Source organism: Netta rufina (assembly GCF_964035555.1).
Source record: "Netta rufina genome assembly, chromosome: 1".
NCBI classification, from domain to species: domain Eukaryota; kingdom Metazoa; phylum Chordata; class Aves; order Anseriformes; family Anatidae; genus Netta; species Netta rufina.
Genome location: NC_140123.1, coordinates 181361122 through 181373736, shown reverse-complemented (window position 1 = coordinate 181373736; position 12615 = coordinate 181361122). Strand labels below are relative to the sequence as shown.

General features: G+C 45.3%; 1 protein-coding gene across 1 annotated transcript; it reads left to right on the top strand.

The window, feature by feature from the left end:
* The first annotated feature begins 2138 nt into the window (after positions 1 to 2138).
* Positions 2139 to 6925, top strand: LSM8 (LSM8 homolog, U6 small nuclear RNA associated). The gene is made up of 4 exons (XM_084297045.1): positions 2139 to 2235; positions 2601 to 2641; positions 4957 to 5084; positions 6680 to 6925. Exons 1-4 carry the CDS (start codon positions 2205 to 2207, stop codon positions 6768 to 6770), a joined length of 291 nt encoding a protein of 96 aa, XP_084153171.1. The 5' UTR covers positions 2139 to 2204; the 3' UTR covers positions 6771 to 6925.
* Positions 6926 to 12615: the final 5690 nt, after the last annotated feature.

The window sequence follows — 12615 nt, the reverse complement described above, 5'->3', positions numbered from 1 at the left end:
TGTGGTTTGTTTGTTTTCCCTTTCTTAAACATGCTCTCACGGATGCACAAAGAGCAATTTTTAGCTCATCTCTGGCCAGCATCAGGTCCCTTTGGAGCCAACGGAATCTGGCCCTTATCTAACATGGGGCTCCTTCTGGACTCTTCTCACAGAGGCTACCCCTGCAGCGCCCTGCAGATAAAACCTGGCTATGTAAACCCAATACTCCTATAGGAAGAGATCTTCTGCCATTCCTCTGGCAAATCTGGGGAGGGCCATCTGCACCCAGACGGTCTGGAGCACGGGAACACCTTCAGCCACTGTCACCAATGCAGCAGCACCACTGTGGCAGCACAAGTGAAGAATGGCCCCGCAGGAGCTGGACGTCAGGGGGGGACTGTCCCTGCATGTGGGCACGGTGCTGCCCTGTGCCTGGGAGAGTGCGGGGGTGAGCTAGGACAGCTGGCAGATCAACCGCAGCCATGGATGGGGAAGTAATGCTGTGCCCCTGCCAGCGGCAGGAATTAGAGGGAACGGTCAAATGAGTAGGGGAGGGGAGAAGCAAAGCCCAGAAGGGAGAAGAGAAGACGACAAAGATCCGCACTACATGACATGGTTTATTAAATGCCTAGGTGGGCGACAGAACTTGGAATTAATGGCAGGCTGTTATCTGCACAGAACCGCTGCGTTCTTGCCAGCATGGTGGGGGCAATGGCTGCTCTTGCTCACTGCCTGGAAACTGCCCGAATTAGGGGGCTGAAGGCAAGTGTTGGCAGTCTTCTTCCACCTTGGTAGAACTATGCCTTGTTTTCTGGACTGGGACGTCCTCTGCTCCACCTTCATCTGATCTGTAACAATGTTCAGCTGTGAAAACAGGGAAAGGCACAATAAGAGGGAAATGCTTAAGGAAGGAACGCATGTTTTCACCTCCAACTACAAGCATTTCAGAAGTTAGTGAAAGAAATTCCACAGGCTCCACACAGAACATCTGAAGGGAACCTGCAAAGGACTATTGCACACCAGTGTTGTTAGCCTTAGTCCTGTGCAGCCCGCTTCATCCTCAAGTGTCCCTACTCCCTAAGCATTCAAACTGGGCATTCTTTGGAAAACTACTCCTAAAATACAGCTAAAACTACTCCTAAAATACAGAAGGCCCTGCAGAGTGACCTGGACGGGATGCTTTGATGGGCAGAGGCCAATGGCATGACATTCAACATGGCTAAGTGCCGGGTCCTGCACTTTGGCCACAACAATCTCATGCAGCGCCACAGGCCTGGGGGAGAGTGGCTCAAGAGCTGTGCAGAGGAAAAGGATCTGGGCGTGTTGGTCGATGCTGGCCTGACCATGAGCCAGCAGTGTGCCCAGGTGTCCAAGAAAACCAATGGCATCCTGGCTAGTATCAGGAACAGCGTAGCCGGCAGGAACAGGGAGGTGATTTTTCCTCTGTACTCTGCTCTGGTGAGGCTGCACCTTGAGTACTGTGTTCAGCTTTGGGCTCCTCAGTGCCAGAAGGACATCGAGGCCCTGGAACGTGTCCAGAAAAGGGCTGCGAAGCTGGTGAGGGGCCTGGAACACAAGTCCTGTGAGGAGCGGCTGAGGCAATTGGGGTTGTTTAGTCTGGAGAAGAGGAGGCTCAGGGGAGACCTCATTGCTGTCTACAGCTACCCGAAAGGAAGGTGTGGCGAGCTGGGGGTCCACCTCTTCTCTCAGGTAGCTAGTGGCAGGATTGGAGGGAATGGCCTCAAGCTGCACCAGGGGAGGATAAGCTTATAAATTAGGAGACATTTCTTCTCAGAAAGAGCAGTCGGGCATTGCAGCGGGTTGCCCAGGGAGGTGGTGGCGTCACTGCGTCACTGTCCCTGGGGGTGTTCAAGGAAAGGTTGGACCTGGCGCTTAGGGACGTGGGTTAGTGAGTGACATTGGTAGCAGGGTATTGTATTGATGTTATTGTAGGCCTTTTCCAGCCGTAGGTGCTCTGTGATTCCATGCAGTGACATAGGGCACTTCTTAAAACCTGCAGAAATGCCAGGGCCGCGAACCACAGCGCTCCCCGGCCGGGGCCATGCGCTGGGCAATGGGGCAGCAGCGCCCCGCCCCGCGGCACCCGTGTCGCTCGTTGTGTCTCATCGCGGCCCCTCAGCGGGCGCCTCGCGTCGTCGGTGCGCGCCGGAAGGGGCGGGCGGCGGCTGCGGCGGGCGGGAGGCGCTGAGGCAGGAGCGGCCGCCATGACGTCCGCGCTGGAGGGCTACATCAACCGCATCCGGAGGGCCGGGGGCGCCTGGCTCGGGGTTGCCGCCTGTCCGTGCGGGGGGCTCGGCAGCGCGGGGCGAAGCGCGGCCGGGCGGGGGCGGTGGCGGCAGAGGGGGGCGGCCGGGGCGCGGGGCTGAGCGGCGGCCGGCGGGAACGGCACGGAGCTGGGGGTGTGTGGGGGGGTCAGGCTTTAAGGCAGGCCGCCGGAACGTGCCGCCAGGGTTCCTTAGCAGCGCTGCTGCCTTTTGATTTCAGAAGGGCCTTGAGAAGCTGGTCCGGCTGTTCTCAAGGCTTATTGCGTGGGGGTGTTACCGGGAGCGTTCATAGTGCTGCTTCAGACGTCTCTGAGCGTTTCCTTAATGAGCTACCAGGTACTGTCGCAGTGATAACTTCTGATGGAAGAATGATTGTGGTGAGACTCACGTTTTTTTTCTCACATCTCTTTTACCCCTTGCCTGTCAGCCTTGTCCGTTGCTAAACTCACACACACAAATACGCTAGGTTTTTGCCAAGCAGCCATTTCTGCACCACAAAGTGCATTTATTTTTCTGTTCAGCTCTTTGGTTCCTCTCGAAAATGTCCTTGTTCAGCAAGCTCTTCAACTTTCGTGTTAAAAGCACTTCTTCCGTACAGCTACAGAAAAAATGAGCCCATAATTGTTGAAGAATTGTAGTGGGATTGTGTTTAAGCCTGAAAAGCTGAGAACTCACAAACTGTTCTACGCTAGACTGTCTAATGTCCTGGTTTTGTTGTTTCTATATTATTTATGTTCTTGTATTCTTTTTTTCCCCCTTATTTTCACCCTCTTCTACTTTCAGTTTAACTTAGTGGTGTGATCATTGCACAAGGATTGGGTCTTCCTGTCTGTCTGTGAGGCTTAGAGTGGCCTCTGGAAAGGGGAAACAGTATTTTTAGTAAAAATATAATAGCTTCACCAAAAGTCATAGAATTACAGAATGGTTTGGGTTGGAAGGGACCTCAAAGACCACCCAGTTCCACCGCCCTGCCATGGGCAGGGACACCTCCCACTAGATCAGGTTGCCCAAAGCCCCATCCAGCGTGGCCTTGAGCACGTCCAGGGATGGGGTACCCACAGCTTCTCTGGGCAGCCTGTGCCAGTGCCTCACAACCCTCTGGGTGAAGAATTTCTTCCTAATGTCTAATCTAAACCTACCCTCTTTTAGTTTAAATCCATTCCCCCTTGCCCTATCACTAAACAACCTGACACAGAGTCCCTCCCCAGCTTTCCTGCAGGCCCCCTTTATGTACTGGGAGGCTGCTGTAAGGCCCCCCCAGAGCCTTCTGTTCTGCAGGCTGAACCGCCCCAACTCCGTCTGTCTGTCTTCGTAGGAGAGGTGCTCCAGCCTCTGATTATCCTTGTGACCCTCCTCTGGACATGATCCAGCAGGCCCATGTCCTTATGCTGGAGGCCCTGGAGCTGTACACAGTGCCCCAGGTGGGGTCTCACAAGAGCAGAGGGGCAGAATTGCCTCCCTCACCCTGCTGGCCACGCTGCTTTTGGTGCAGCCCAGGACACAGTTGGCTTTCTGCAGTGCAGGCACACATTGCTGCCTCATGTCGAGTTTCTCATTAGCCAGGACCCCCAGGTCATTTCCTCTGGGCTGCTCTCAATCCATTCTCTGCACAGCCTGTATTTGTGCTTGGGATTGCTCTGACTCGGGTGCAGAACCTTGCATCTGGCCTTGAACTCCATGAGGTTTGCACAGCCTCACCTCTCAAGCCTGTCTAGGTCCCTCTGGATGGCATCGCTTCCCTCCAGCATGTCTGGCTGGAGTCTGGTTAAATTTGTGATACAATGCAAGATACTTTCTACCACAAAGACTTGAATGGAATTAGTGTATGACTTACTTCTGTGTGGGTAGATGGTGTAAGTGTTTATTATTACTGTCTGAGTTATGGTGTCTTACCTGAGTGTGGTGGTTTCACAGAGAGCTGAGCTCCACCAAATCCATCTCTCGCTCCCCCTCTTGAAATGAAGATGGGGAGAATATAAGATGAAAAAAGGCTTATGAGTTAAAACAAGGGGGAAAAGAAGAAAACAATTTATATATATATATATATATATATATATATATTCTCAGTATAGTGAGTTTAAATTTCTTAATTACTAGTGATAAATTATATGTATCAATTATGCTTCCATTTTCCCAAACTCTTGTTGAAGTAGCACAGAAATTTTTCCTTTTGTGTGTTTTACATTTTTGTTGAGTGATGTTGTGGAACCCAGCTAACCTCCTTTAAAGAGATGTCACTTAAAATCCCATATTAGAAATGGTTTCAGTACTGGTTAATGTAAGAATTTAACTTTTATGTTCCTTGCCTTTATTTTTCTCATTTGATTTCTTGACGCTTCACTACAAGGAAGACAAAAACAGTGTAGAAATAGTAAAATTATAAGTTTAGAGGACCTCATTGGTATGAGGGAAACTTTGTTTTTTTTTCTAATACTAAATAATGTAGCTGTTAGCATGGCTACGCAGTAAATAAAGATACCTTTTCCTGAAATTAATTACCGTTTTCAAACTTTAGTTCTCCATCTATTTGTGTTTAAACCTATCAATAAGACCCAAGTAGAGCAGCTGCTCTCCAGTACCTTAGTATTGCCACTTTGCTGTTTAAGAAATCATTGGGAGCAAGGAAGTAAATTTAAAAGGCAATTGGAGTGCTTTATGTTTGTGTGCTTTTTTCTTTTTCTTTTATTCGTAGGGAACCCTCAAAGGTTTTGATCAGACCATTAACTTGATTTTGGATGAGAGCCATGAACGAGTGTTCAGTTCTTCACAAGGAGTTGAGCAAGTAGTGCTGGGATTATACATTGTACGAGGTGATAATGTGTAAGTATAGCATTTCTTTGTTTAATTCAATTTAAAGGAAAGTATGCATGTCTATATATTTACGTGCATGTGTCTATACATACATATGCAGTTGTGTCTGTATACATCTGGATCTTACATCCTTGTGTAGCAGTACTGATAGAGAGCTAGCAAAGCTGAGGCACATTAAGCAGCAAAATATCTGCTGCTGTTGCAAAAGTGTCTGCATTTTAAAGTTAAGGTGTTGTTAGCCGAGAATTTCTGAGCTCTAAGTTAACCAGGTCACATACTGATAGCAGCGTGGAAAAAGGGTTGGTATGAAGCTCAGCATTTCCCTTTCTTGAGCCTAGGCATTGTGCGTGTGCGTGTTCTTTATTCCTACCTGTGAATGGCAGGGTCTGTTGAGAGAGGAAAAAGAAGAAACAAACAAGTGGCACAACAACTTGTGTGTGGTTGTGTGTAGTAGTAGGTCAGTGATCTGGTATACAAGGTTAACTTCAGTGGGATTTTTTTAGGCACCCTAAGGGAGAGTTAAGATGAGATGTTCGCAGAGAACACTTGATAATCTGGAAAATGCTGGAAGGTTCTGTCTTGACAATGTAACAACCGGACAGTCAAAGCTGCTGAAGTAACAGATCAAGGTGGCAGTTGATATTTTATGTCAAATGATATGACAGAATGAGAGCAAAACTCATCAAATGCAGTGTGATGCCCCAAAGAGATAGGGAGGTTACAAGAGCAGTGGAAAGAAGGCCTGGTAAATGGGCCTGCTAGGAAGATTGTTAGGAGGAAGACGACTTCAGTTTTAGAAGCATTTGTTGAACTAGGAAAAATAAAAAAAGGCTTTAGTACTAAGCAGTTGTGTGTAAAACAGTAGTAAAGACTGTGAAGAAAAGCTGGTTAAAGAGATAAACCTCTTAAATACGTGTGTTTTTGTGGTATCAGAAGCAGAAAGCAGAAATCGGGTTTCATGCTGGTCCATACTTGAATATTCAGTTAGCATAAGCAGTGTTTTCGTGTTGTGAAAGCTGCCAGCACAGTGAGGATCTAATCAGTGGTGGAACTAAGAAAGCTGCTCAGCTGGCCAGGCTTCTGTTTCAAGGCAAGTCAAATTCCTCAGTCTCCACTGATGATCACGGGAACCTAGGTGCCAGTATGGGGATGTCTTACTCTCGAAACTCAGTTGCTACCCTCATCTCTAGCAGCTTCTTCATAAATGCCGATTCACCAGGGAGAAAAAATATTGGGGATCACTGGAAAGAAAATTAAAACCGCAAACAGCGTGTCATTGCATAAACACCTGGTATGCCACTACTGTCAAGAGGGATGCAGTAGGAAAATGCACAAAGAGCAGAAGGCAGAATAGCTAGAGGTACAAAATGTTTTCAGTCAAGGAAAGTCTGAATGGAGAGGGGCTTTTCAGCTAGGAAAAGGCACAGCAATAGAGGTAACTGATTGCTGTGAAGTCAGGAATGGTATAAGGAAATGGGGGGGATGCCATCAAAATTTGAAGTTCAAATGATAGAGCTCTACAATTAAACTTAAAAAATAAAAACGGTCTTGGCTTTCCTGACTTGTATCTGGGGATTTTAACAAACGATAACTTTTTTTTTCAGTGCTGTCATTGGTGAGATTGACGAAGAGACAGATTCAGCTCTTGATTTGGGGAACATTCGAGCAGAACCTTTAAATTCAGTTGTGCATTGAAAAGAAGAGAATGCACAGGGACTTTGTAAATCTTCGGTTGTACAGACCTATTTAACAACGTTGACAGTTTTTACAAATTGTGTGTAACTTTAGTCACCAGTTTTTTATTAGGAATATGTTGTAGTTTCGCATGTAAATTAAAGTTTCTACGTTTTACTAAAGATTTTTTCATTGAATTTATTTTGGATTTTAATGCTGAATAATTTAAAGTGTGTTGGTAAATTCAAGCAGTATCAGTGATAGTCCTGACATGGTGTATAACTACTTTGTTCCTGAAGTGGAGAACTCGTTCCTGAAGGTGAACCAAAGCTTTTTTGTGTGAACTCAGGTTTAGTTGGAGAAAGGTTGTGTAACAGTGAGCGACCTCCGCTCTTGTGTTCACTCCTTCTGGACCTGTGAAACTGTGTGTACAGGATGGAGGCTACAGTGTAGAGCTTAAAGAAGGAAAGAGGTGTCTCCACTCACAGGCTGACCTAAGTGTAGTTGTTAGGGCATTCTTTGAGAGAGTGAGAAAGATCAGTTTAAACTATCTTTCAGAAAAAGGGTACTTGGGAGAACTGGCAGCACAAAGCCCAAGTATAGGTTGACATGCTCTGCATTGTCAAACTGAACCTTCTGTGAGGAAGGCAAAAAATGGCCTGCTCACATATCTGGTTAGTATTCCAGACAGCAACTCTTCCCTGTAGGAAGGAGCCTGCTCAGAAGCAAACTTCTGCCTAAAAACTGGCAGCTGTGGAGTTTGGTTACCTTCATGCTTAGATCTCAGCGATGCTAAACTGCTTTTTAATTTTTGGCCTACATTCAAACTGGTTGGAATTTCTGTTTCAACATCAGATTTTACTTCAATTTGATGCTGTTGTTTTTGGTCTGGAGTTGTCCAAAGCCTGTTCTGAGTGTGTTGGTGAAGGAAGCAAGGCCGGGAGAGATAGTCAGAAGGGGATTCTTGAAATCAAAGCTAGGGCCCAATATATTTCTAAAAGATGAATATAGCCTTGTAAACTTGTGAACACTCTGTGGTGGATAGCAAGGTCCCTGTAACTATATATGGTAGAGAGAAAGCACTGAAGAAAGCTGTATTTGATGCAGGAGGTTGAATTGTAACCAGTCTGAAACTTTTATTTAATCAAAGCTCTATTGCAAGGAGGTTAAAAAGTAGGTCACCAGTGGGTCAATAATTAAATTATTAATTTTCATAAAATGAATCAGTGGCAAAAATAAACAGGATTGAAACCAGAAAGTGAACATAGAAAATTGGCCTTGTATTCGTTATTCTAAAAAGAGAGCTAGAGAATGCTAGTCCCTGGAGGAGGCATCTAGGGTAGAGGTTTAAGTACGAAGGTTGTGCGTGTCTGAACTCCAGGTAAAAGCACAGCACAGCTAATGTAGCAAAGCTGTTGAAGGTACTGAAGAAATAAAAGAACTGAAGAACAGCTGAATTTTGAGGGAAGAGTTATGCTCTCAATGTTTAGGTGGTATGAAAAAGGACTGTAATGGAAAAAAAGAACCAGAAACCATTACTGTGTTGGATAGGGCTATGTCAGCTGGAGTGTGCCAGTTGGTTTCCCAATGCATGTACAGATGAGGCAAAGGAAATGTTTCCTAGGAGATGTGGGGTGGTATTTTCTGGGAAGGGGTGAATTTTGTTTATTTATTTATTTTCTGGAGGGAAAAGTATTCAGAAAGAAGAATCCCCTTCTCGGACGTGAAGGTACTCTCACTGAATTCTGACTGCTGTGGCCAAGTGACTGTCAGCTGGTTCCTCAGGGTACATGGAGAGCTCTGCTGAGGTAGGAAAAAGGTGTCAGTCCATAGTGTGCTTGGAACCTAACTTTTCCTGCCATGAGCGTAAAACAAATACCTGATAAATAACAGGTGACATTTAGTAAAATACAGCATGTCCTTGCAGGTTAATGAACTGATTTTACAAAAATGAGCAGGGGAGGGAAAGATGATGCTGAGGAAGTTACGCTGAATTGGAGGTAATCATCATATTCCATTAAGTTTCCTGCATTGCCTGACGTTGGTCACTTCCTCCTTTTGTTTATTTAATAGAGATCTTGGAGTGAAAGGACAAGTCTTGGCTAGTACTGGAAGAGGATAGCTCAGTCATTTCTCTGGAGACGGCTTATGAAAAAACGAGTTGAAGTCAGTTGGAGTGTATGAAGCAAAGCAGAAGCCATCTTCTGTGGTCCAAGAGCAACTTACCTACTTGCAGTCCATGTGCAGTGCCTCACTGTCAACGTATTTACAAGCAAATTTCTTCAAATATCACATGGTGTACAAGCCAGTTACTGGTTTGGAAGAACGTGGATTCTGTTTTGAGGACTTGTTCTGAAAATGCAGACGTTATGTACCCTCATGGTTAACTATGGCCTGTTACCCTTAGTCCCTGGAGTTAGTCGTTATCTTTCAACCCATTTTATAGGATATCAAACAGAATGTGCTAGAGCTGGTGATGAAACAGGTGGTTTGAATGATACATCTATCACAATTTAATCAGCATACTATTTTCGTAGGAAACATAGTGGTTCTGTATGTTTGAATGTTTCTTTGTCCCTGTGGCAACATAATTCCACCTGTTAGCCTCTGCTGGCTCTAAGTGCACTCCACTGAGAATTTTCTTCTACAGGTTCACACAGAAACAATCCTAAATACCAGGTTGGTGTTCCCAGGGAATTGGTGAGAGGGGATTTAGTTTATTCCACAGTTAACAATCTGTGGCTTGGTGTTTGTCATTTAACCCCTAAAGGAGCGTGACAATGACCATGAAGGTAGATCTCAACAAAGTAAAAGCCTCAGTTGAAGAGAGTCAGAAACACCAAATGTGAGTAACACTAGTGAAACGTTAAGATGGTTTGTGCTTGCTAAATTTATTTGTTCTATGGTACTTTTGAAAACACCTTTCTCTTTTGCATCTTTCAAGCCGTGGGTTTCAGGAGCCACGATGCCAACCAAAGAAAGCACGAGACAAGGAGACAGACAAAATGCCAGCTCCATTTCTGGCACTAGTGTTTGCAAATTTGCTCATATTTGCTACTTGTATTTTTATTCCTGCTTTCCAGTTGAGTACACTGCAGTTTAGAGATTAGAAGCAGGAAAATAAACTTGTAGATTATATAACTAAACAATTATTTTTAAGTGGGAGGGATTTCTTCAGGCTCAATAAAGATTCAGAAAGTGAAGTCATAGCAGTCTTAGAGTTATAGAGTCAAGCGGTTGTGGAGTCAGGCAGTCTCAGTTGCCCTGTTGTTTAAATAATTTTAAATAATAAGGCATACTTAATGTATCAAGTATTCACAGGCAAAAAACAAACAAAAAACATAAAACATAAAAGCCAGATGTATCAGAAGGTGGTGTCTGTACAGACCAAGCCTTGAGCTGAGGGATGGAAACTTGCCCCAGGCTTATTTTAACTGCATATGATAGAAGCTAATAACAAGCCGGGTGTTTGCCCTGAAAATCTTGTACCTGCTAGTGTCGTACAGCATAGGATATTTTGGTTTAGGGGATTTTTTTTTTTTTTTTTACATTATTTTTTTTACAGTCATTGCAGAAATACTGAGGGAAGTAAAAGCCTTGCTGATGGAAGTAGCGATCAAAGCTGAAAACAAAATAGCATTCAGACTTCTGCCAAGAACTACTTGCTGGTGCTAAAAGCCTGACCTTATCTAAGCGGTAATATCTTCCTTCCTGGAGCCTTGCAGCACGTTCCAGGAACTCAGGGACTTGTGCTGGACAACGTGTTGCTGCTGTTAGGCTTACATCAGTAACACTGACAGAGAATGGATGCCAACAAATTTCGCTCCGCACTGAACTTGTTTCCTGCTACTTGTGCTTTTAGATAAAAAGTGTTCATTACGTAAGGGGGCACAAGTGCATGAAGAGGCCCTGTGTATGTACAACTTCTGTCCTCTCAAACACCATTAATGGTTATTTACCCTATTTCCCATCACTATCGTTTTGTTTTACAATGTAGTTTTACCTCGTCTTGATATCAGTGTATATTTTGCCAGGATGATGATTGCAACACATTCCATAGAAACTGAAGTGGAAATTGTACAGGTGGAGATATCCAAAAGTTAGAATTGAAGTAATGAAGCCCATCAAAAAAAAAAAGACGCAGGATAGCAACCTGTTAAATGTGGACGAAAGTTGTCATAGCTAAATTCTCTTGAATGCAGATAAAATTACTGTGCGTGTTATAGAAACACTGGGGAACTGTGAGAAAACCTGCTCTGATCGGGAATTCTTTAAGGCATTAGAATGTTAAATGGAAGCTTTCTTTCCTGAAACACTTTTATTGTTATTATTATTATTATGGTTCTTGCTTCAATAATTTTGTGTTTAAATGCTTGGGAATTCTTACTCCTGTAAGTTCAAACTTCAGCTCTGCTTACGATGCAGAGGGAAACCTGTGTGCAGTTGAGCTCTGTGGTGTTTCTGGAGATGGTCCGATCAGAGCTCCTGCTGGTTTATGGTAAACAGTTGCACTGACTGAATGTGCAGATGATGCAGTGACCTCATCTACAGGGGGCAGGTTCTCAAAATTCTTCTCAAAGCAATATGCAAACAAACAAACAAACAAAAAAAAAAAAACCAGCAAAACCCACACAACTATAAAACCAAAACATAGCTATTTACAACTATTTCATATGCAGTTCATGGCATTCCGAATAAACACAAAATCTTTTCTACTGCAACTTCAGCACCATTTTATCCATGCCATTGCATCTACATGTGTCAGATTCATGGGAGCTCTGTTTTGCAGTGAGGTGCAGTGCTGAACAGATGCCAAAGCAGGAAGTGATTACAGCTGAGGAGTGGGTGCTGATTGAAAATGTGTGATGCTGCAGGGGAAGTATCACACAATAGAACTTCACTTAGCTTGGAACTGGATTTCCAAAACAGGGCACATTAAGATGTAAACAGTCAATAGGACTGGGACTTGCCTTCCTCCTAACAATCACATCATTAGCAGTAAATGCTAAAACAGGACGACTTCCATGATTAAACTGCAAGCACAATGTGCGTGGCAGCGTGTGCTCATCAAGTGAACGGAAGCAGCCTTCTTGCTTGCCACCATGTTGCTTCTACCGCTTGTCCCAACTCATCCTGGATATACGTATCGGGCATAAATGCAGCTTAATTTTAAGAAGTGCAAAAGCTCGAGGTGGTTGAAAAGGCAGGTTTAAGTTTATTTCAAGTAAAATATTTAGGATCAGAGTGAAAACAGTCTCTGATGTGAAGAAGAGACTATGCATTAAGCCACGTCTGACAGCGTTGCCCAAATGCTTCTTGAATGCTGTGCTCAATCCATTGCTCAGACTTTGTCGTGTTGCCCCTTGGCTTATTAGCAGCAGATATCCGTCTCCCAATTTGTCTCCACTAAATTCTGAGCAAAAATACTGCACCCACTCTGAGAAAGGCGCACTTTGTCACCCTCAGCAGCCCTGGTTTTTGTGGAGCAGACCACCCATCCCATGATCTGGGGATCAGCCAGCAGCTGCTGCTCGGGCCCCTGACGGGTGTCTGCAGAGCAGGGCAAGGCCTGGCAGCAGCCCGCCCAGGCTCTGCCCCCTGCCCACCAGCGCTGCCCTCGCTCAGCCCTCGGATTTCTCACAGCTTCTCCTCACCCCAGCCCTCAGCATGCTCCCAGCAGCACGGCCCCTGCCCAGCCACCACAGCAGGGCTGAGGGGAGAAGGATGGTACCTGAGGCCCTGGGAGCAAGCAAGGTGCCCACCTGGGTGGGCAGGGGTGGAGAGGGAGGCACAGAGCTCTGGAGGCCTCAGCACTGCCACAGGCTGCCCTAGGAGGGCCCCCAGGGGCTGGGGCTTGCCAGCGATC